This window comes from Hypomesus transpacificus, chromosome 15 (assembly GCF_021917145.1).
Source record: "Hypomesus transpacificus isolate Combined female chromosome 15, fHypTra1, whole genome shotgun sequence".
NCBI classification, from domain to species: Eukaryota; Metazoa; Chordata; class Actinopteri; order Osmeriformes; family Osmeridae; genus Hypomesus; species Hypomesus transpacificus.
The window spans coordinates 2,973,882-2,999,003 of NC_061074.1; the positions used below are offsets into that span (position 1 = coordinate 2,973,882).

General features: G+C 45.1%; 2 protein-coding genes across 2 annotated transcripts; both read right to left on the reverse strand.

Moving 5' to 3' along the window:
- Positions 1-5,067: 5,067 nt before the first annotated feature.
- On the reverse strand, positions 5,068-8,066 carry LOC124478125 (WD repeat-containing protein 49-like). Its single transcript, XM_047036287.1, has 5 exons — positions 8,052-8,066; positions 7,830-7,951; positions 7,608-7,748; positions 6,365-6,518; positions 5,068-6,264 (listed from the first exon to the last, which is right to left on the reverse strand). Exons 2-5 carry the CDS (start codon positions 7,939-7,941, stop codon positions 6,225-6,227), a joined length of 447 nt encoding a protein of 148 aa, XP_046892243.1. The 5' UTR covers positions 7,942-7,951; positions 8,052-8,066; the 3' UTR covers positions 5,068-6,224.
- Positions 8,067-8,145: 79 nt separating this feature from the next.
- Positions 8,146-24,209, reverse strand: LOC124477900 (WD repeat-containing protein 49-like). Its single transcript, XM_047035971.1, has 16 exons — positions 24,141-24,209; positions 23,762-24,070; positions 23,408-23,581; positions 23,196-23,279; positions 23,007-23,106; positions 22,460-22,606; positions 20,636-20,803; positions 19,839-19,987; positions 19,378-19,617; positions 19,010-19,174; positions 18,359-18,474; positions 17,579-17,709; positions 14,122-14,334; positions 13,756-13,937; positions 13,049-13,246; positions 8,146-8,361 (listed from the first exon to the last, which is right to left on the reverse strand). The coding sequence occupies exons 1-16, from the start codon at positions 24,207-24,209 to the stop codon at positions 8,146-8,148; spliced, it is 2,661 nt and encodes an 886-aa protein (XP_046891927.1).
- Between the last annotated feature and the right edge of the window lie 913 nt (positions 24,210-25,122).

The window sequence follows — 25,122 nt, forward strand, 5'->3', positions numbered from 1 at the left end:
AGAGAGAGGGAGGGAGACAAGGAGAGTGAACTAGTGATGTGGGATTGAAAAAGAAGGGAACAAGTAGTGTGTGAAAAATTGACAAATACAACCAGGAAAAGAGGAAGAACATTGTACATAGTGAGACGTAAAAGAGCTCTGTTTGTGACCTGAAGGATTAAGCTCTCCAGTAGAATACTAACGATAGGTGAATGGTTCTTACTGCATACAGTAAAGAAGGGATGAACCTCTGTGACTAGAGCGTGTGTTTATGTGGGTTTGTTATTTTTGTTAACACACATACACTCACACTCACACTCACAGGTACAAATGGTTGAGTGGTCAGGGGCTTATTAACCCTTTTCCTTGACATGGCCCACAGTTTGCTAGCACAAAATGAAAGACGACAGCCAACGATTCAACACAAACACGGCTGATTTTGTAACTACCTGACAGCCTGTCACTATCTCACTAACGAGCCACAGGTGGAGGTTGGGAGTCTGTACTTTCATGAACCCTCTCTTCTCCGCTTCTCGTCTCCTCTACCTCTCCTTTCCTTTTCTATTCTTTCCTTTGTTACATTTTACTGATTTGACTGAAGGATAATATTTTGCTTTATTAAAAGGCTTAATACTTATATGCCTGCCTCTTTCTGTGGATTATATGTAAATAAACATCCAATGAAACAAAATGGGATTTAAATACATATTGATAAAACTTTATATGTGAACACATTACATATTGTGTTAAGAACATCTGCTATTGTTTGGTATATCTAGATAAAAATAAAATATAACTTTAACTGAATATGCTTAATTTAAGGTTGGTGCACTGATCAAGCATACAATTCTTACCTAAGTCCAAGATTTGTGTCATTGACAGTTTAGCGCTCGAAGTTACAGGTAACGGTATGCACATTTCATATATAACGAGTCAATCTCCTTGCCATCAAATCAAATAGTTTCACAGTCTGGGACAAAAACAAGCATCTCCGGCCCTACACACATCTCATTGGAATACAGTGACAAACAACCCCACCCCCTGTGACAACCAACCACAACCACGTGATGTGGTTGGTTATCACACTTTCTCACTTCCTCTCCCCTCTCCGGTCTCCTTTCTCTATCCTCTCCTCTTCTGTCCCCTTCCCTCTCCTCTTCACTCTCCTCCTCTCCTCTCCCATCCCCTTCCTTCTCTCCTCTTTTGCCTCGTTCTCTCCTCTCTTCCACCCTCTACCCTCTCCTCTTCTGTCCCTGTCCCCGTCCCTCTCCTCTACCCTCTCCTCCTCTCCTGTTCCCTTCATTCTCCTCTCCTCTTTTGCCTTGTTCTCTCCTCTCTTCCACTTTCCTCCCCCTCCACCCTCTACTCCTCTCCAAGCAGGTCCAGGTTAACAGGATAAGACTGTAAATGTAAATGAGTCCTAGTGATGGATGGTCCTCATCCGATCTGTGAGCATCCAACCTCCCTCACTCCCCTCCCTAAACACCACAGATATGGCTGCTAATTTAGGAGGCGTCAAACCAATAGATATAAGCCAGATAAAAAACGTATTGAACTGTCAACATTTAACGTCACCTTCCTTCATCTAGGTTGCAACTGATATCTGAAAAAAAAAATGTTTGTGTGTCTGTGGTATTTGGTTTTAAATACTGACATCAGTAAGGTGTGACTGTATCTGGTTATTACTAATTCAGAGAGAGAGAGAAAGAGAGACGCCCCACCTCCAGCCTCAACTGTACTGTTCAGTCAAGGTACCACTATTTTCTCCAGGTCCCACCAAATCCACACTGTCAGGGTCAGACTGTACACACATAGTACCCAGTGATTACATTGTTGGCATAGTCTGTAGAGATCCTTCTTTCACAGTGTCACACTGTGGTGACAATGCAATACTCCATTAGCTGTATAGGAGTGTGTGTATGTGTGTGTGTAGAGGGAGGGGGAGGCTGGGGGAGGGGGGCTATGATAGGAATTCCAGTTATTAATCTATGAGACAGTAAATCTCATTTGCGGTGGGTGCTAAAATTAACCAGCCTCAGAGAGCCAGAGACGCCAAATTACATGACAAATATGTATTTGATTTATGGTAATTATCTTGCGATCGGGCACTCCGACAGAAATGGCGCATACGGTATGCAAAAACACAAACGCACACACTTCTAATTACCACTTAAAGTCGAATAATGATAGTACGTCCACTGAAGTTGGAATACAAGTCTCTCTCAATAGGCCTAATTTAGAAACTAAAGGAGGCACGCAGGCGCATGCATCCACACGATGCAGGTCTGCAGCATCAACGAACCTCAACACCACGACTTCCTGCTGAAGTGGAGTCATTTCTTCTTGTCTGGTTCATTTATCATCCCAGTGGTGAAGACAGTCTCAGTCTAAGGGCTAATAACCAGCTGATTTACATTCAGTTCTTACTCTGGTATAATGTATGAGCGCCAGGACAAATTGGATTACCTCTGTAAGATATACAGGGTAAACACACACACGTGTGTATGCTCATACACATAGACCTACGCATACACCACACACACACACACATGCCCACCCACAGGTAAACAAACACACTCATGCTCATTCATATGGATGTGGGCATTACCACACAGAAGCACCCAGAACACACACACGCATAAAGAGGACAAACAATATTGCCCTGTTGTAAATAGATGAGCTAGCACTAGCAGAACCATTGCTTGTTTAGCCGTGTAACTCAATTTGAAATGCTAACACCGCCACAGGCCCAGGGGCATGCTACGCTACGCTAGCCTCCTCACGCTTCCTCACAATTTAGCTGCTATGTTTTGGAAAGGAGCTGCGTGGCCCCATATTTCATACACCGCAAATAAAATTAATTGGGAATATTGGGGTCTGGAATAATTTTCTGCTGTACTCATTTGAAATGTAAATTAGAAGAGGTTTACAATATAATGTGAGTGCGCGTAAGGGTAGATGTGTGTGTGTGTGTGTGTGTGTGTGTGTAATTCCTATCATTGTGGGAGCACTGAGGTCTCTGTATGCATGTGCTGTGCTGCTTACATTAGGGTTAATGACGTTTAGCACCATCATTAGCAGACATCATTAATGAAAATGTATGGAGAGACAGAGACAGAGAGGGAGAGAGAAGAGACTGAGAGAAAGAGAAAGACAGAAAGAGAAACTGTTACATTTGTCATGAAAATGCGCTGATAATAGACTCTTTTTCACTGAGATCACTATAGAAAATGAAAAGTACTACACTGATGGCAAGCAATTTTCTTTACATTTTGTTTACCTTTGAAATGTGGGCAGGGTTTTCATTAGAAACCAAGGTGCACGTAAATTGAGATTCCTGAAAGAGAGAAACCTTGACAGCCCTGGTTGACAGCAGTAACAGGTGTGAGAAAACTGACAGCAGCAGGGGCTGAAATTATAATCAAATCAACTTGTCTCACCGTGATTGCTTTTCCTCGCGCTAGTCGCTACTTTACACTTCTTTTTAGGCATGTGTGTGCGCGCAGTGTGTAAATCTGCTCCTACCTCCTGTGGATATTTAAGCACTGTGTTGCCACTGTATGCACACACACCCTATCTCAAACACACATGTACATACTCAAACACACTATTCACACAATAACTCAAACCTAACAACACACACAAAAACTAACTCAAATGCAGACACACACACAGCAGGTGAAGGAGTGAGCCCATTTCTTCTCTTCTCCGCTTTACCCTCTGCCTACTGTCTGGCTCTGGGCCCAAGACAAAGCTGCCAATCGTCCCTTTTTCACAGACAGCCCTGCCTAACTTTTCAGGCACCACACACACACACATACATATACACGCACTCACACATTCTGAGTAATCCCGATGTGATAAAGTTCTGGCAAAGTCCCAAAAGAGTATTTTCTCCCATAATGTTCCCTCTCTAGTCCTTAAACAAGTTAAAGTCATCCATTAAAAACCCTCCTTTCACTTGTCCTTGAACTTTTCACATGTTATTACTTCACTAACACCACTCCATATTTGTCTATCTTTCCCTCTCGCCTCTCTCAATCATCCCCCCCTTCTCCAAAACACACAGTCACGTTGCTCTGACGCAGTGGCAGTGCGTCAATAGTGGGCGCAAGTGTGCCGCCCCCCTTAACATTTTGAGATGAAAATATGTCAAAAGACATGTCAAAAAACTTTATTTACCAAATTATAAAAATGATTAATTAACTGTGTTTATGCATTAAATGTGTGTGGAAGACCGTAAGCCCCTGACAACAACCACTTAAATGTGACCAAACATAATATATTGCCATTTGTCATTACTGAGAACAGCCCCTCCTTCAGGTGAAGGGCGCCGGTAACAGCAAAGTCTATGGAAGCTAGTTTACTTTTCGCTGTCATTTCAGCAGGGACAGCTTTTCATTGCTGGATTGAAAGTTTGATTCTGGGGCGCAAACCTTTGCGCCCTAACCAATGACATGGTTCCCTATCGTTCTAACTTCAACGCGATTGGACTCATGCAGTGAATCAGCGACCTTTAAAATTCCCTTAGTTACCAGAACAAGCATCTACGAGAGCATCATAACTAGCAGACACTTTTGAATCAATGCTTTTTGGTAGTGGATGGGAGGATACCGCCCCTCCCCACAAAATTATCACCAGCCACTACTGCTCTGACGGTAGACAAAACATGCTGTTGTACAGTCTGTTCCCTAACATTCAGTAGTTCAAATCTTAATTATGTACAAATAGCAGAAACCACACCATGGTAACAAAGGAACTGCCCTGTGAAAGAATCAAATTGCAGTGTGTGTGCGCGTGTGTGTGTCTAGACCTCACTGCTATTATTTCCTCTTCAGCAAGGTATGGTGATGGGTGGATCGTTCGAGAGAGTGATAATGGTGGGAAAGAGAGTTCATAGTCATTTAGCTGTGAGTACTATCCCCTAGGATTGGCCAGATATCTATGAAGCAATAAGAAGAGAGGGAGGGAAGAATGAAGAGGGCAGGGAAGGGGGAGGAGGAGATGGAGGAGGATGAAAGGGAAGAAAGAAAGGAGGGAAAGAGGGAAGGAGAGAGGAGGATTGAAGAAGGGAGGGTTGGAGGAAGGAAGGGGGAGAGACTGAGAGACAGAGAGGGGGACAGCCATTCTCTGTCATCTTTCAAGAGTATAGTATTTCTCCTTAATTGAGTCATTCTGATCCCAATAATAATTGTGGATGGCTCGCCTGTTTTGTTTTGTTGGCTATCAGTAAACATCAACATACACACATTCAAAACAGATAACAAGAAAAAACACAATCATGGGCATTCGTATACAGTTTACAGGCCAATACAAGTAGCCCACATAATTACTTGGAAAACAGTTTCTTCAGTACAAAAATGAGCCTTGGTCATCCTACTCAATGGCCTAGCCTAGCAAAAACATCTTATTCGAGTGAGATTTGGAGGTAATTCCACAAGTAGGCTGGGAAAAAAGGAATAAAAGCGAACTTATCTAACTCTGTGGAGGCCACAGGCTCCAGTCAGGCACTGTGCATTATAGCCAACCCTGAGAATGGGATGTAAACACAACAAAGAGAGCTATTTCTGTCTCAAAGATGCCAATGGCACCATGTGGAGAAAGACCAACTTGAGAACCACTATTCATTTGGTGAGCAAACACATCAAGTTTGGGCCATTTGGTCGTGGCTGGGAGCACAAGGTCAGGGTGGGGAGAGGTCAGAACACACAGGGTAACACAACGATAAAGAAAGAGAAGCATAGGATGGCATTAGTCTGCAGCATCTCTGTCTAACACATAAACCCAACCCATTTTATAGGCTACAGTCTAAAAGTCACATACCATTAAATGTCAGACTAATAAAATACACCTCCTTTAAATGCAGCATCCTCCCATTCTGACTATGGTGTCTGCTGAGGAATAACCTGGGGTTGATTAGCCATGTCTGATGCAGCTTAATGGATACAACTATCGGAAGATGATAAAAGTTGCAACAGTAGTGTAATGATGTTAAATCTATAAAAATTATAAGCATGGACAAATGTGTGTGTGTTTGTGAGAGTGTGTGTACTGTCTTCAGTTCAACCAGCATGACATGTTCAAGTGACCTAGGATGTCTAGGTTTGGGTGTGTTTGAGCTCCTTAACAAGGGCCACCTGATAGCAGACATTATCCTTCATCTGAAGGGCAGCTGTCAGGAACTCTTGAAGGCAAAGTGGTGGCGATCTTGATCTCACATGAAGCCAGAGTGTGTGTGTTGGTTTTCACTTGAAAGGTGTCCCTGAAACACTCCCCTTTGGGTTTCTGATGAGAAACAAAAGTAACAGATTGTAGGGCTGATGTTGTGTACTTTTACCATACATACTTTATCCTGTTTGAAGCATTTTTAAGTGTTGTGTCTAACCTGTCTTTCCGACTTCTCCCTTTCCCAGTCTTCCGCTCCCTGCACTCCTTCCTCTCTTCCCGATTGTTCCGTAAGTCTCCATGGCTCAGGCCGTCTCTCAGATCCAACAGCTCTTTAGGGAACAGGCTGTGCTCATCAAACACTGCTTTCACTGCTGTGATAACACACATGGGAGGAGAGAGCAAGGTAAAATAGGGTGTGTGTGTGAGTGTCTGCGCACATGTGTATGTGTGAAACAGAGCGGGCTATTTACAAACAGGGCGCACTTCAAAAAAAAAAAATCATAGATTGCCTGCCACATGAGCGAGAACAGACAAGTTGTGCTTTCAATGGCCGGGTTTCCCAGATTCGTTAAGAAGCTCTTAAGGCTAAGATCTTCTTAAGAACGTTCTAAGAGCGTTCTAGAGCGCCCTTAGAATGTTCTTAAGACGCTCTTAGCGTTAAGAGCTTCTTAACGAATCTGGGAAACCCGGCCAATATGCGTTCGTGGGAGGGTCATGGGGAAAGTGGGAGTTCCACCCAAAAAGGTGGGAGGATACGCGTAAGTGCCCCTAATTATATATTCCACGGTATTTACAAAGACTGCCAGTAGGAGCGCGCCTTTATTCTGCGGGGGAAATTGTCCGCCTCTTAAAAGCAGGTCTAAACCAGAAGCGCATTTTCCTGTGTACAAATTTACCTTATTCAATGGCAGCAGTGATCCGAGCAAGGCTAAGACATAGGCCAATTTTTTCCGAAGGTGTGGACATTCTTTGTGTTCGTATGCTTCATGTTTTGGTTACCCGCAATGTCTCGTTGTTTATGATCATTGACCTATGCACTTTTGTAAAGCTCTCTCTTGGAAGTCACTTTGGATAAAAGCGTCTGCGAAATGAATACATGTAAATGTTCTGCCCTGTAATATGTTCAGGTTTGCTGTTACTTCATGCACGTCAAGAAATGTAAGCTTGCGCTTTCTTTTTCCCGTAGGGAGATCCATGATAGATACATGCGGGCCCATTGTTCTTTTAGAGGTGCGCTAATTACGCAAGAGGGTATGTGCAGATTGCCTGATGGGTGTCAAGTTTGATAAATACTACGCAAAATTAGGAAGCATAGCGGGCACTATTACCAAACTCGCATAAACAGACGCAACGTAAACCTTGCAGTGTTAGTAAATCTACCCCAGAGAGTGTGTATGTCCATAACATCTGTCATATGTGTGGGTGTGGGTGTATGTTTGTGTTTGGGTGTGTGTCCATACCCTGTGTGTGTGTCTTTTCAGGTAGAATTGGGCTGCTCTCCTGCTTTCTGTTAAAGTAGAGGTGAGGATGACTCACAAAGTCTGGTCTGGACAGCTCTGCTACAGACTGGAGATCTTCCATGTGAAGGCCACTGAATATACCTGAGGACACACACACATACACAGATCAGTGGAGGAAGATGAGAGAGGAACCATTCAGCAGTCAACTCTGCCAGGATTTACCAAACTCAGAGTTCAGCAGTGTCTCCTTGCGGACAGGTCGGCTGTCAATCACCCTGAGGTCCAGCCTCTTCTTAAAGCTACTCCCCAAAATGCAACTGGAGTGATGAGACATGCTGGAAACACTGAAGAAACACACACACACCAAGACATCATGTTAGTATGCGACCAAAAGTATAGTTCTATAAAGCCCAAGTTTATGCCCAAGGGACAGAGTATTTTCACCTGGATACAGACGACTCCCCTTCCATCCCTCTTTCCTCTTCTCCCTCCATCTCTCTCTCCTCTTCTCCTTCCATCCCTTTCTCCTCCTCTGCCTTCACAGCCTCCGGCATGACTCCCTTCTCCTCTGGGGGGTTGGTGCCAGGCTCAGAGGAAACGCCCCCCAGGCTGGGGGAGGATCCTGCCCCTTGTGTGGGCCCTCCCTGTGCCCCCTGCATAGGGGTTGTAGCCCCTGGGCCATCAAGGTGCCAGTGCTCCTCCTGGTAGAGTGAGGGTGTAACAGCATGTTAGATTTGACCGTGAGCACCCGAATCTGCACTCACAGAACGTTTTGTGATACGTGTGAATTTGTCCTTTTTCTACATGTTGTACTGTTTAGAATTCTTGCTGTTTAGCATTCTTGTAAAAGACTGCACTCATAACTTAGTTTGTGTTGCACATCAGATGATGATGCTATTTTTGTTGCAATGTATAATATACCGTATTTTATCAGAAAATAAGCCGCATTTTCTATAAACCGCACCCCACCAGAATGGGAACTTTGTGTTTGTAAATCTGAGTAAAAACCGCACTGGAGTATATGCAGCACTTGATACGGGAACAATGATACCAAGCAATGCAGAGTATAGGCGATTTTACAGCATGCCGTTGTCTAACACACTTTGAAAACAAAAGTAAGTAAGTACGTAATGTATGTTTTCTATTGCCCGGGAATTAACTAATATTATAAAACAATTGGGTTTTATCGACTTATTTAGCTGTTTCTGATTGGACGAGAGACGTTCCATGCAAAGGATATTTTCAAAAATGTCTTCTGGGGGAACATGCCCCCAGACCTCCCTAGTTTTGTTGGGTCACAGAAAAAATAATAGGTTTTATATAGGGGCTTAGCCCCCCCAAAAGTGGGAACCTAGATTCGCCCCTGGTTCCATGAGTTGAAATATCCCAGAACAACCCAACTCTGACTTTTCACAGCTAATAATAAATCACTCCGCGATGAATCATTCCCGTTGATACAAATAAGTAACCATAACAACGGGGACGAGTCAAAGCCTGGAGTCGGTAAGGGATATTCTACGCCATAGACATAATAATGAGTAGACGCCGCATTGGCAGCTGGGCGCGAGAAATGCAGTCGCCATCTTGGAAAGGGAAAATTCCTAGTTGCTAAGCATTAGAATAAACAAGATACCAGCACTGTGCAGCATATTCCTGCTCAAATCAGTGGACAATCGCAAACAGAGCTCGGGGGACCATACAATACAACCATACAATTTTTTTTATTTTGTGAAAAGAATAACCATGTCCTGTATCATAGCTAAATGTATGACCTTTGCAGCAAAGCAAACCGCGTGAAAATCAGTTCGGTATTCAGTTCGGTATGATTAATTAAATATGCTGACAGCTCATTGCCCCAGCCAAACAGATTACACTGAGTGGAGCGGTTGACATTTCCAAGATGGCGGCCCCACGGCTCGTCAGCGCCAGTAGGCACTAGCGGTCGATGCGGCGTCTACTCTTTATTATGTCCATGTTCTACGCCACTCGGCGTCCGGCCTCGTGGTTATGGCCGAACACCACCCGTGGGAATATCCCTCACCAACCCCACTCGCACTCGTACTATACTGCTTAATTTACCTTTAGACGCGTGAGTTTTAAATATTTCCGACGGTCCCCAAAGCGTAGGTTATTTTTCTGAAACGGAAGCTAGCTAGCTTTAGTTAGCTTCCGGGCTAAGTTAGCTAGCACAATACTCTTAGCAATACGACTACCTGCTGCTGTTACTTGTAAGCTTTCTCATTAGTACATTTTGAAGCCATACTAAAGCGTTTGTGGCATAGTTTATGTCCATTGGAAAATATTCAGTTGGAATGTTCAAATCGCATATATATGCGACGTTACGCTATGAGACTTGCATTCGAACGATCACATATGAGCTACTCCTTAAATAGCATTCTCGAAAAACGTGTTTCTACTGTTGTTTTGTTATAAAAACGGGCTATAAGCCGCTTCGAAATATAAACCGCACCACCACCAGAAACATTTTAAATCGGGGTATAAACCGCAGTTTAATTTTAAAAAAATACGATAATATGGTAGTTGGGATGTTATTAATGCGCTGTCGTTGAGAAAATGCAATTGTTGCACTGTGCCTGGCGAAAAACTGTCAGTTTCAGTCAGTTAGCCATCGGATATACTGTTGCAACAATTTTCTTGTATATGTTCTTTATGCACTTACGTACATGTCGCTTTGGATAAAGCACATAAGCGCAGCTAGTTCTGGCAGGGCAATCGGGCAGCGCGCGTCAGTCAGTGATCGGGGACGTAAGGTGTCTTACTCCACCTTCCTTACTCCTCCCACTACCACACCCATGTAGCAGCGCATATCCATTGGGCCACGTCTGATAAGGCGTCTTTAAAAGACGCGCGGATATGCACACACTCACCCCGGTCGTTGTATGATCAGTGCTGCTGCCACCCTCCACCGTCCCCTTCTCCCCCATGCTGTCTGTGTATCTATCCAACAGGGGGATTATATCTCTATTGCTCCCTGCCTCATATGTCATGTACAGTGCCCTCCAAAAGTATTGGAACAGTGAGGCGAATTCCTTTATTTTTGCTGTAGACTGAAAACATTTGGGCTTGACATCAAATAATGAACGTGAGACCAGAGATCAACGTTTCAGCTTTTATTTCCAGGTATTTACATCAGGATCTGATGCACAACTAAGAAAATATCACATTTTGTTTGAATCCACCCATTTGTCATGTGAGCAAAAGTATTGGAACAGATATACTTAAAACATAATTAAGTGAATAAGACTTAATATTTAGTTGCAAATCCTTTGCTTTCAATAACTGCAGCAAGTCTGTGACCCATTGACGTCACCAAACTTTTGCATTCTTCCTTTTTGATGCTTTCCCAGGCTTTCACTGCAGCCTCTTTCAGTTGTTGTTTGTTTTGTGGGGTTCCTCCCTTCAGTCTCCTCTTAAGCAGGTAAAATGCATGCTCTATAGGGTTTAAGTCTGGAGATTGACTTGGCCAGTCTAATACCTTCCATTTCTTGCCCCTGATGAACTCCTTTGTTGTTTTGGCAGTGTGTTTTGGGTCGTTATCTTGCTGCATGATGAAGGCTCTGCCAATCAGTTTGGTTGCATCTTTCCTTAAATTGGCAGACAAAATGTTTCTGTAGACTTCCGAGTTCATTTTGCTGCTGCCATCATGTGTTACATCCTCAATGAAGATTAATGAGCCCGTCCCAGAAGAAGCCATGCAAGCCCAAGCCATGACATTACCTCCACCGTGTTTCACAGATGAGCTTGTGTGTTTGGGATCATGAGCAGTTCCTTTCTTTCACCAAACTTTAGCCTTTCCATCACTTTGGTAAAAGTTAATCTTTGTCTCATCAGTCCATAAAACTTTGTCCCAGAATTTTTGAGGTTCATCTCTGTACTTTTTGGCAAATTCCAGCCTGGCCTTCCTATTCTTCTTGCTAATGAGTGGTTTGCATCTTCTGGTGTAGCCCTTGTACTTTTGTTCATGAAGTCTTCTGCGAACAGTAGATAGTGATACCTTCACTCCTGCCATCTGGAGGTTGTTGCTGATCTCACTAACAGTTGTTTTAGGGTCTTTCTTTACAGCTCTCACAATGTTTCTGTCATCAACTGCTGATGTTTTCCTTGGTCTACCTGTTCGACGTCTGTTACTTAGTACACCAGTAGTTTTCTTCTTCTTCAGGACATTCCAAATGGTTGTACTGGCTATGGCCAATGTTTCTGCAATGGCTCTGATTGATTTTCCATCTTCTCTAAGACTCACAATTGCTTGTTTTTCACCCAAAGACAGCGCTCTGGTTTTCATGTTGTTTTCACCTCTGAATACAGTCTGCATAGACAAAACCTATCTTACCCAATCTGAACCTGAGTGTAGACATTCAGTGGTATTTATTGATTGAATAATGTATGTAATAGGACACACCTGGGCAACAAAACACACCTGTCAGTCACATGTTCCAATACTTTTGCTCACGTGACAAATGGGTGGGTTTGAACAAAAAGGTGATATTTTCTAATTTGTGCATCAGATCCTGATGTAAATACCTGGAAATAAAAGCTGAAACGTTGATCTCTGGTTTCACATTCATCGTTTGATGTCAAGCCCAAATGTTTTCAGTCTACAGCAAAAATAAAGGAATTGGCCTCACTGTTCCAATACTTTTGGAGGGCACTGTATGTATGTGTTGCATCGAGGAGGCAGGGAGTGCTTCCCTTAGATCATCCACTCCGCCAAAGTAAATCTACATGTCCATGTCATGTAACAATAAATGCTCAAATCTAATACGTGATTGTCTTGACTGAACTGCTTATAGAATAAAATGTAGATGTAGATGTAAAATGTCCAGGCACAGTCAAACGGGTTCATCATGAAAAATTGCCAAAGACAAATAATTGCTTCAGGAAAAGAAGTAGAGTATTTTTGATTGATTTCCTTTGACATCAACAGGACCCATGGATTTCAAACTTCAAAACTTTTCAGATCAGTTCCACCATCGGCATGCAGACGATGCAAACTTAATCCAAAACCCACCCACATGGCCAGCAAGAGCAGAGAAGTTCTCAGACAGAGAACTCTGACAGACTGAGAGTTCTGTTAGAGAGGGTTCATAGGGGTTCTACAGCAGCAGGCCCTAAGGCTAGCTAACAGCAGTAAATACGCACTCGCACACACTGCCCGAGGCGATCCGCTAACCTAATGTGGATGCCTTTCTAAAAACCACACTTTTCTCAAATCAGGCTGATGCTGGGCTTCCCTTCCATTTCACAAACCACACACACCACACAGGACCCACTGCTCATGAACTTGGGGTAATTTCTATGCTGTCTAACTAGGTGTATCTCATGAAAGGGACCTGATTTGAACATGCTGTATTGCAGCAGTGGTCCAAAATACACTTGCCATAATGTGTTATTAAAACACAAAATAAGACCCTCAATTTTACCTGCCCAAAGATGCCCACTGTGTGTCCAGGCAGGTAGCTGAGAGCCACACAGCAGTCGGACGAGGCCGAGAGGAGGAGGAGTCTGTTGCCATGGATGCAGGTCTCCAGGTGAGTGACACAGTCCAGGTGTGGGCGTAGCCTACCTAGCAGCTCTGGAGCATCATTGGTCACTCCCTCTTCAGACTGGAAGCAGTAGTTCTGATGGAAAAGTAAACCAGCCGATTGGTTAAGCAGACCTTTTGGCATTTGGAGATTTCAATATATTCTGATTTGAGAGCACAGTGGCACTTACAACCATGGTAAATTATTATGGGCTGTTGAATCAGCTATATGTAAAACCCTGTGTCGTTTCTGACATTTCATTCATTTGTTACGTAGCAGAGGATAGTAGTATTCCTGAAAGGCAGACAGACCTCACTCCCTCTCCTGCCAGTCATCTTCTGTACTCTCAAGGAAAGACAGACAAGCATGAGCAGAGTGTCATATTTACTGTCAGCAGTATCTTGAAGCATCCCTTTTAAATCAGGTTTTCTTTAAGCCTTCCTGCTTGTTTTCTCAATCTCCCTCATCAGCTTTTAAACCTTGTCCTGTTAATTTCTCCTTTTGTCTCATCCTCTCTATCACTCTCTCCTCTTTGTCTTCTCTTTCTCTTTTTATAGTTTTTCTCATTCTCCAGCTATGTCTTTCTCTGACACACAGACACCCACCTGTATGTCCCAGGCCTTCAGGGTTATATCAGCAGTGACCAGGTATCGACCGCAGGAGCTCACAGTCATGATGATCGCTCCTGCGTCTCTATGGGCAGTGAATTCTCCGACCAAGCTGCTACCGACCGTGTTCCAGAACCGCACCACACCAGAACCACCACAGGAGACCAGGTTTGCACAGCCTAGACAAACTCATACAAACACCAGACTGCTTTTAGTCTAATAATGGACCAGAATAGAACACAATAGGATAAAGGAGAGTAAATCGAATGGTAAACAACAACAAACTATTTTTTTTTAAAAGACAGCAGCATAAAACAGAAGTGATATCATGTCTGGACATGAGTTGAAACTTTATGACATCACCTGTGGACCCCAAGCCCTTGCCCCGCCCTGGCAAGAAGTAAAGTCTGGTAACAGCATCGGTGCTCTCTGGCCCTTCCTCGCTTGTGGCCCTGGAGGCATGGCCTTGGCTCTGACCCAGCCCAGTCACACCGGGTTCTCTCTGAGGTGGGCGGAGCTTTCTCAGAGCATTCTCTGTGCTGTTGTTCCATACTGTGATCTCACCATCATAACTTCCTGTGCACAGAGGAAGTGAACGGGACGACAACATACAATTCACCTGGGTACAGTGCATTCGATAAGAGGCATATTTTTATTTCACTGAGTCGGTGGGGAGAAACAGGGGAAAAACTGGAAAATATTCTTACAAAAGGAAAAAGCATTCTGACCAAATCTAAAGATGCAGGCAAGGAGGAAATATCCAGATCTAACTTCATGAAAATGTATTCAAAATGTCATAAGTGGCCCATAACAAACGTAACTTTCCCAGCCCTGCTAAACCTCATCGCCCTCATAATGCTTTCGAAACTGGGACACACATCTGTTCCCTCCAACCATCTGCTCATCCAGTGAAGCGGGAAATGTACTTTCAACACAGAGAGCTGTTGAGTGTGTAGGGCTGTATTGGTAGAAACCTGAATGATAAAGACCCTTTGTCACTGGTCACTCAGACACTCGTCTGGGACAGTTGTTTGTTTGCACCAAAGGGACTGTAATGTTAAATTACATTCACACCTTCTAGCACATACAGGTGCTAGAAGAAATTAATCGTCCGAGATTCATTTCATTGACTTTTTAACGCTTGAGGTTACAGGTAACGGTATATGCGTCAATCGCAGTTTTACAGCCGGGGACAAACACAAGCGTCTCCGGCCTTACAAGTGTTCAGATGGGCAGGGTGTTATACCGGAGGTACTGATCTGGACCCAGCACTGCTTTAAGGTGCATTTTCAGGTTCAGGAGTTGAGCAGCGGAGATAATTAGTAGTAGGGGTGTGTGTGTGTGTGTGTGTGTGTGTGTGTGTGTGTGTGTGTGTGTGTGTGTGTGTGTGTGTGTGTGTGTGCGTGCGTGCGTGTGTGTGTGAGAGAGAAAGAGAAAGGTGGGGGATAGTAATAGGAGGTATGAAGCTCATGAGAGTGTGAGCCTGCTGCATTATTCATGCTGCCCAGAGGCCAGTCATATTCAAAGACTGGGATCAGTGCCTCTCTCTGTATCTCTCTTTCTCTTTCCTATACCTCCCTCTCGTTTTCTCCACCTCTCTTTACACTCTTCTCTCTGGAGAGAGAGTAAGATAGAGAGAATTGAGGAAGAGATTAATTGACTTGGAATCTAGAGAGTGAGAGGAGGACAGTGACCTGTGGCCTGGAACGTGTTGGCATCAGGACACGGACAAAATTACATTACTCAAGATTCAAGCATGGCCTATTGCATTGACATTACACATTCACACAAAAGGACACACACATACATTTTGCATTGATTCTGGGTCCATTGTCCTTGGACTATGACTAAATTAACCAGACTGCCAGAGGAGATTATTTAAATATCATGTTTACATTTTTCAGGAGTGTCATTTCACTTTTCATCACATCTGTACTTTTATGTGGAGGGTTTACAATGAAAAAGTATGGGGGTTGAGGAAAAGGGGAGAGGGGATAAGGGATGAGGAGTAGGTGAGAAGGGATGAGAAGAAGGGATAGGGGGATGAGGAGAAGGGATGGGGGGATGAGAAGGGATGGGGAGATGAGGAGAAAGGATGAGGAGAAAGAAGGAAGGAGGTGTGAGATGAGCTGGAGGAGAGAACCCCTGCCTGACTGTGCCCTGCTGTGTCAGACTCTGAGTGTCGAGCAGCGATGGGCGGCCAACCAGAACGTTCCACAGAGTTTGAATACTAATGAGGAGGAGAGTCAAGTCCCACAACCCCGACAGCCAAATGTTCTCTCGCGTTCTGAGACTCCCCAAGACACGCATGCACGCTGACATGTGCACTCTCTGACACACCGGCGTATGTACACATGCGCACACATGCACGCACAAACAAGCAAACACGCCTGAGGGACTGCGTAGACAGGGACATTTCCTGTCTGTAATGCTGAGAAGGCTAAAATAAACATTATTTTATTTGGGCATTAGGATCATTCACATGTTTTGGGGGGCAGGGCTGCAGGAGGGGGTAAATGGGGAATACAGATTAAGAGTGAGTGTCTAGTGGGTGGCAAAGTTTATATGTGTGATAGTGTCCAAACTCTTATTGCTTTTTCTCTCTCTCCTTCCTATCTCAGCCCCATCTTACCTCCACTTTCCCTGCATTTGTCTGTCGCTCCTGCGATGTAACCTCTTGCTCTGCTATTTCACTCACCCCCCTTCTTCCATCCCTCCATCTCCTCTCCTATGTACTTATCCCCGGCTTCAGCTGAAAGGTCATAAAAGTCACCTAAGTCTTCTGTTTTTCTCTATTCCACCAGTACCTGAACAAACTACATCTAAAGCACATTCTATTCTACAGAAATCACTTCCTGAAAAGCGATACACGGTCAGGGAATCGGGGCTAGTAATCTGAAGGTTGCCAGTTCGATTCCCGGCCATGCCAAATTACGTTGTGTCCTTGGGCAAGGCACTTCACCCTACTTGCCTCGGGGGGAATGTCCCTGTAGTGACTGTAATTCGCTCTGGATAAGAGCGTCTGCTAAATGACAATGTAAATCTACATTTGAATTAAATCAGACTTTACCTCTCATAACAACTGGAAACACATTGCCTAGCATCTTTACTGTAAAGATGCAGTGGGTCTCTGTATTAGCTTGAGGTAGGAAGCATGTATAATTCAAGCTCTCCATAAAAATGTGTCAGGATGTCAATAGTCCCAACCCCTGGTGCTTTTGCTGGCTAATTTCCATAGAGCGCTCAGTGGGTTAGCATTAGCGCCTAGCGTCGGCCATATTGAACAGTCAGAGTTGAGTCAGAGTTCACTGCCTCATAGGGCCCACTGCTGGGATCCTGTGGGCCTGAAAGATAGATGACACACATGCTGTGACACTCTGTCTTTCTCACACACACACACACTGAAACACAAAATGGTGCGATTTCAAGCACACACACTGTGACAGTTGCTCACATACACATACTGTGTCACTTTCTTGCATGCGTGTGCGCACAGGCACACACACACACACATGTACACACACACACACACAGGTCCCCAGCAGAGAAACGCAGGGTGCACCATCTCTTTGATAATACCGCAGCTTACTTTAATCACCAACTAATTGCTTACAGATATTTTTCACATCAGTGTTTTTTTCTGTTTTTCCTCTCCTCCAGTTTCAGCTCTCTCATGCTCACTCTCGGGCATGGAAGTTCTATTATAAAGGGACACACACACACTCACACACACACACAGGCCTATGTATTCCCACATATTTGGATAAGTGGTGAGGACCTTTAACCAGCCATTTAGGGGGCCTGATGAACACACACACACCTGTGACAAGGGCCTGTGGGGGCTTGAAAGTAGCACACAGAATGTGGTCTTGATGCTGAACACCCCCCTTCCACTCTGAGGGCTGCACAAAGAACTGGGAGAAGGAGTGGAGCCGAAACACAGTTAACATCCTGCAGACATGGAGGGAAAGAGACAGAGACGGTGAGAGAGACAGAGCAGAGAGAGAAAGAGATAGAGAGAGATGGAGGGAGGGAGGTTAAAATTGTGCACAATGCCATTGCTCACTGCACTGGTTGGGAGGGGCAAACAAGGAGGAATAATTTATGTTCTCAATGGACACACACACACAGGCATCGGTGGAAGGTGAGCGAGAGTATGACGAGGAGTGGAAGTGAGTGTCCTGTTGTCGTGTTTTGACGAGTAAGGCTCCAGATGTCTGCATGCTTCTGGGTCTTGTATGACACATGCACACACGTCCACACACACGCTGATGCACACACACCCATTTGCATCTCACTTTTTGTATTCACAGACACACATGGTGGAGAGAACAGCAGAGAGGGAGGAGAAAAGACACACACACACAGCCTATCTCTGGCTTTCTTTACATGTCCTGACATCTAGGATTGTTCCCTTTAGATGGAATCATGAGATGGATGCAACTGGGAAGATAGTAATAACTAAAGCAGCAGATCCACAAAATCTCACACACACACACACACACAATTGACACTCAAAACTGTTGTTGAGACTAAAAGACTGCAAACTACATTTTCATCTGAAACTGACAAGATGAGGATCACAATCACACACACACACCTGCCCCAGCCCATGACCAACACGCTCCTGTTGAGCACCAGCAGCTGGGAGATCTCCACGGCCTGCTCTCTGCCTGCATCCAGACAGTGATGGCAGTGGCCATTAAAGTCCCACACCTGTAACACAAAGAACACATAAACTTCTTGAACCATCTGGCACTGAGAGCAATAGAGGGATGAAGAGACAAGTGTGAATTCTACGGGTTGCTGTATAACTCGTCAGCATGCTTGTCCCTGAAGAACTAAAAACTGTCATGTGACCATAATGAAGATTGGTAGTACTTGAAGTGGTACGTAAAACCAGGTTCTGGTGGAGATTCTGGATGATTGTCAGACACATTAGGGGCGGTGTGGGTAAAGGTAAAAACAAATGAACATCAACAGGGTCAGAGGACGGACAACAAACACGTAAACAAACAAGGACAAGAATTGGCAAAGCTATATAGATAGACAACAAAACAGACAGACAGGAAGATGACACACATCCCTCAGGGGATTCAAAACTAAAGCAAGCAAACACTGGTAGCGCCAGGAGATGAGAAAGCTTGTGACACAAAAGGAAGACTACCTGAGAACTGTAAGTTTCCTAGAGAGTCAAGATGTGAAAGTTTCTGGTGGTGGTCAGTGACTGTGTGTATGTATTTGTGCATACCTTTACCATTCCATCAGTGCCGGCGGTGAAGAGGCGTGTTTGTGTTCCGTCCAGCGCCATGGTGGAGATCTCAGCGTTGCCATGACAACGGTGAAACTGCTTGACCTTGTGACCTGTGTCTGGGAGCCAGAAGACCACTGAGGAGCCAGAGTCACTGCTAATCACCTGAGAAGGGGGGGGGGGAGATAGAGGGAGAAAGAGACAGAGAGAGAGAGATAAAGAGAGAGAGGAGAGAGTCAGAGAGATACACAAAAAGACAGAGAGAGGGAAACAGAGAGAGAGACAGAGAGGGAGAAAGACACCAAGATCAGAAAGTAGATTAAGACATGCCTTGAGTGCGTATTTAGTGTGTGTGTGTGTGTGTGTACCTGTCTGAAGAGGCTGTTGTAGATAACACAGGTGACAGGGCAGTGGTGGCTGAGGGCCCTACGGCCCGTCTCCCTGCGCGGACCCTCCAGGAGGAGGAGGAGGCTGTTGAAGGAGAGCAGAAGGCGAGAGCGCTCCTCGTGGAGGTACACCAGGGTCACACACTCCTCCTGGGTCCTGGGGAACAGCCCCGTAACCAGCTGGATGCACAGTTGGCTGGACACATCCCACAGTCTCAGCACCTGAACACACACACACACTCAATGTATACTCCAAACCATGTATAAATATACACACACCACTCCTTCTCAGTCTTCTCTATGATAATGATAATAATAGTACATTCATTTTGCAGGCTGCTTTTACCCAACGCGATATGAACCTACAACCTCTAGGACTGCAGTCAAATGCTCCAACATTAAGCTATACTCATCCCCACACCCTTTCCTCAACACACACACACCTTGTCCTTGGAGTAACTGATCAGCTGTTTCTTGTCCAGGACAAAGCGTACGGCGGTGACGCTGGACAGGTGACCTCGGAGGACGCCCACAGGTTTGAAGATTACATAGGGGTTCCACAGGAGAACCTTGTTGTCTACCCCTGCTGTGGCTGTAACCAATCACAACAGATTATATTAGCACTGATACGCGGGTTTTCTATACATATGTGAGGTTGTCTCTTGGTGTGGTCAAGAGGTCACGCAGCGGGCTTGTACCAATACACATATAGATTGGAGAATGTGCACTTTAACCTGCGGAAAGGGCAACATGCATAGAATAGTATAAACGATGAGTTATGACCACATCACCTGTGTGTTGTTTTCCTTGTGCCCTAAGTTGTGGAATGTGTACCACTTAAGGTTTTGGTGGTTACTATATCTGTATGGTCCAGCTCATGTATATAATGTCCATCTGAGAGACATGTTTCTCACTCATGCCAACCACTCTGCCTGTCGTGGTGACCAGATCCGAGCAGCTTGATTTAATAAACAAAGTCTACTCTTTTTCATTGTGGTGCTTTTCTTGGCCCATCTTCTGACAGAAAATCATCTAACAAGCATCTGCTGTGGCTTTGACCAATCTAATTGGATAACATTTGCACCACTGTAGCTTTAACCAATCATAACAGACAGCACCTGAACTGGCTCTAACCAATCAGTGATAATATTGTCTAGAACCAATTCAGATGCTAATCAACATGGTTTTGATCACTGACATTAAACAAGATACGTAAGAAACGTGTGTGTGGTGTGAGTACCAATGAGGTTGAGCCCAGGGTGGTGATCCAGATCATTGGCTCCTTTCTCTGTTTGGAAAGCGGTAAGTCGAAGAGGCACGCCCTCTTTCTCTCGCCAACCAATCACCATGCTGCTCTGAGCGCTGGTGCTGCATGACACAAAGGCCTCTAAGGAGCCAAGGAAACGCACTACGAGGGGTACAAGAAGTCCACACAGGAAACACTCAGATGCAGAGTGGAGATGCAGAGGCCTGAAAAACGGTAGATTATTTTTCAAACAATATCGGTCGAATTTTCCCCTTTCGATTGAAAGAACCCTAAATAGATAGACCTGGCACTTACAATGGGGCTCAACAGACTCACACATTCCTTTGTCACAAACACACAAATACACACACACGTGCGCACGTCTATGACACGGCGTGTGAGTGTGAAATAATGAAGGTAGAAAGGGTGACAGGAGTGTGAAGTCTGGTATCTTCCAAAAGAACAAGATTGTTTCTGTAAGGTGTCACAGCTCATTTTCAGAGGCCTGCCACTGTGTCAGAAGTGCTAAATGTATTATCTGCTCTATAATGGAAGGATGACATACTTCCTTCTGTCTCTGCCTCACTTCTATCCCTTTCGCTTCCTATCTGTCCTTTTCCCTCATATCACCACTTTTTAAAATTTCCTTCTCTTGAATCTATAGTTCTCTCTTTCTTTTTCTCTCTCTCTCTCCCTTGCTTTCTCTCCCCCCCTCTCTTTCTTTCTCTCTGGTGGCATGTGTGCCCGCAGGTTGAGGGTCTGGATAACCACCAATGTCTAATCGTAAACAGACAGTTTCTGCAGGCTGGAGGGGACTTCAAAAGAAGTGCTTTCACCCCAGAGGTACACGCACACACACAGTAACGCAAACACTCACAGTAAAGTGTGTACACTTTCAATTAGCCAGTCCTTTTCATGTTCCCCTGTCATCTTTTCAGTTTCCTTTTTTGTTTTCATATTTGTTGAAGTTGTTTATTAAAACTTTATTCTTGTTATCCCCATGTGAGGATCCCCTTCAGCTCAGCATGTGAGTCTGTGTGTGTGTGTGTGTGTGTGTGTTTGTGCGAGGTCAGCATGTGGGCATTTTTGAGTGTCATTGTCAGGGCCCAGAATCCAAATTAACAACTCAATGGTCTTCATCTGATTGATCCAATCACTGCAAAGTGGAATGACCTCCAACTTTTATTGTGTGAGTCTTTGTGTGTGTGCGCGTGTGTATCTGTGTGTGTGTATGTATATAAGTGTGTGTGTGTGTGTGTGTGTGTGTGTGCGTGCATGCATGTGCATGTGTGTATGTGCATTTTCATAACATTGCACAACCATACCGGTGGTGACAGGTTGAGTAAGTAACCCAGACCTCTATCCACAATGACAAGGTGTTTGTGTTTATGTGTGTAGTTACATTAGGTTGTGCACAAATGCATTACAGTGTGCATATGTGGGTTCCTATACAATGTTTTTGTGTGTGTAAACCTACAGTATGCATGCGTGTGTGGGTGGCAGTGTTTGTGTGTGGGGGTGAGTGGGTGGGTGAGACAGTGACATCCCATCCAGACAGTGGAATGTAGCAGGTGTGCCATCGTTGTCCAGTCATGGACCCAGTCACAGTGTAGAAGTGGCCAGCCATCACTTTAACCAGCACAGTAAGCACTTCACACACCTGCCACACATTTACATATTAATTGATAGTGGTGAAGTTCAAGGAATCTAGGGTGACGCAAGTCAACAGAGAGCAGAATGGGAAATATCACCTCCCCAGCGCTGACAAGTTAATCCATATGTGTTAGCTTGCTGATCAATTTGCCGTGTGTGTGTCACCTCTGCGGACCCATGCCTGTCCGTGCTCTCGGTGTGCGAGTATGTAGCAGCAGCGATGTCTTCCCTGTGCTAACTCCTCCCACTTGATGATGTAGTCAGATTCCGTCTCCGCCCCTGTGCTAGGTCTCTCAAACAGAGAGATCTGAGCTGACCGGAAGCATATAGCACTAACCTACAACACACACTCACACACACACACACACACAAACACAAGGTCTGAGTTGGTACTCCATTATTTTATACTCCCCTCCTCCCCTCATCCATCCTGCTCTTCTGGCCTCCTCCCTTCATGCCCTCCTGCCCCCCCCCCTTCAAGCCCTCCCCTCCTGCCCTCTCCACTACCTTCCTCCCTTCATGCCCTCCTCCCCTCCTCCCTTCATGCCCTCCTCCCTTTCTGCTCTCCTCTTCTTCCTTCATCCCCTCCCTCTTCTCCCTCCTCTCCCTTCCTTTCCTCTCCCTACCTTCCCTCCTCCCCTCCCCTCGCCCCTCCTCTCCCCTCGCCCCTCCTCCCCCTTCACTCCCCTACTGTTCTCCCCTCCCTCCCAACCTCTCACCTGTCCTCCTGTGTCTCCTATGGTGAGCACTGCCTGGTCGGGGTGGGTGGGGTCAGACCAGTAGTCTAAACACAGGGGTGTGTGTCTCAAACCCTGCAAAGCACCAAGACGCTCAGCTCAACCTCTCCCAACCTAAACACTACCATTAAGATGGAGTGTGTGTGTTGATGTGTGTCCTTTACCTGCAATTTGTACTGGAGGCTGAACTCCTGTTTAGAGAGCAGGTCATAGAAACACACCTCCTTAGTGGTGAACGACACCGCTATCTGGAAGGGAGGGGGAACAGAGAGAGAAGAAGAAATAGAGACAAAGAGGGGGGGAGAAAGTAAGAAACAGACAAGGAGAAAGATGTATTGCATGATCTTTTTGATCTCAGCAGGCTTCCTACTGCTACCTTGTTGACGTTGTGCAGCACCACCATGGAGGTCACCCAGAGGTCACGGGGCCTCACCGAGCTGTTGTGGAGGCGCTGGCTTTGGAGGAGGGAGAAGTCTTCCCCTCCCCACACTCCCAGAGTGCCCCCCTTGCTCACAGACAGGTAGCGGGCAGAGCAACACAGGTATGCCACCTAGAGGACCAGTCAGGAACAGCAGACAAGCAGTTACACATGCTCTGGTGGGTCTGTTTGGTGCTTGTGAAGTTGGCTTGATTTATGACATTATTGTTGACGTTTCTCTGACATGGATGCTGTCCTTGTCCCCTGTCTTTATGTTGCCGTGAATGTGTAAGGTTATGATTGGTCAGTTACCTGTTGGACAGGGTCACGGTGTGGAGAAGTTAGAGTTCGAGGGGCTGTCCAGCGAGGCACACGCTTGGCTCTGGCATGCTCCTCCTTCTCCGACAGCTCCAACAGCAGGTAGGAGCTCAGCCCCTCCCAATCTGTCCGACACTCCCCTTTCTTATCTGCACTGTCCATTAGCAGGCCGCGGTGCTCTTGAGTGACAATCACACGGTCAAATAGGTGGCCATACTCCTCCTTGGAGCCCTGTCCTATGAGGCAGTGGGCCTGGTCAACAAACTCAGTTCTGGAGAGGGACAGAGTTTTCCCGACATCATCCTGCAAAGAAAGAGGTAAATATGGTGAGAAGGCACACACACACACGCACATACACATATATGTTTCTTACCAGGAAGAGGCTTTGTAGTTTCTCATAGTCTTCCATTCTCAATCTGCTTTCCAGCTGTCCAGCCGCCATGTTGGTTTCTATGGTTACATTTAGCAGACACTCTTATCCAGAGCGACTTACAGCAAGTACAGGGACATTCTCCCCGAGGCAAGTAGGGTGAAGTGCCTTGCCCAAGGACACAACGTCATTTGACGTTGAATTATTCACATCTCTAGTGCCATTACTAAGTAAAAATTAGGATGAAAGTCAGCCATCAGTTTAACCATCCACAATAAACTGACAAGTGTGTTGTCGTGACACACACACAGCACGGACATCTCAAGTATCTCTGATTTAACTTTGCCATTTGTCTATTTGTTTTATATATTATCAATCTCAGAATCAGAATCGTGTTTAATCGTAATTTAGTAAGTAGTCACATACAAGGAATTTACTTTGGTGGGAAGGTGCCTTCCGTGAACATGTAAACATAGTGTACAAAATAACAATGTAGAAAATGTACAACAAAATAAAATACAAGGGCTTTACAGTATAATAAAAATATGATAAATACAATTATATAGAAAAAATATGTTTAAGGGCTAGACTGTATGAGGCAAAGTGACAGTATCAGTGTCAGTTTGGGGCCTTGTTATTAAGCCTAGTAGCGGAAGGAAATAAACTTTTTTTGTGGCGTGAGGTTTTGGTCCTGATGGGGAGTGGTTGAAACAGTGTCCAGGGTCGGAGGAATCAGCCACAATCTTCCTCGCTCGCCTCAGGGTCCTCGAGGTGTGCGGGTTTTCGAGGGTAGGCAGATTGCATCCGATAACCTTCTCAGCAGTGCGGATGATACGCTGCAGTCTGCTCTTGTCCTTGGTAGTGGCAGCAGTGTACCAGATGGTGATGGAGGAGGTGAATGGACTCAATGATAGCTGTGTAAAAGTGCATCATCATTGTCCTTGGCAGGTTGAATTTCTTCAGTTGCCATACTCAGAATCTGGTC

What these genes read in the sequence shown, in the direction of transcription:
- LOC124477900 (XM_047035971.1), bottom strand. Translation starts at nt 24,209, where the DNA reads ATGGCGGCTGGACAGCTGGAAAGCAGATTGAGAATGGAAGACTATGAG. An exon ending in ACCGTGACCCTGTCCAACAG is followed by an intron (nt 23,582 to 23,761) that starts GTAACTGACCAA and finishes CTGGTCCTCTAG; the next exon opens with GTGGCATACCTGTGTTGCTC. An exon ending in ACAACAGCCTCTTCAGACAG is followed by an intron (nt 19,175 to 19,377) that starts GTACACACACAC and finishes CCCCCTTCTCAG; the next exon opens with GTGATTAGCAGTGACTCTGG.
- LOC124478125 (XM_047036287.1), bottom strand. Translation starts at nt 7,941, where the DNA reads ATGTCTCATCACTCCAGTTGCATTTTGGGGAGTAGCTTTAAGAAGAGG. An exon ending in ACTGCTGAACTCTGAGTTTG is followed by an intron (nt 7,749 to 7,829) that starts GTAAATCCTGGC and finishes GTGTGTCCTCAG; the next exon opens with GTATATTCAGTGGCCTTCAC. An exon ending in GGGAGAAGTCGGAAAGACAG is followed by an intron (nt 6,265 to 6,364) that starts GTTAGACACAAC and finishes GTTTCTCATCAG; the next exon opens with AAACCCAAAGGGGAGTGTTT.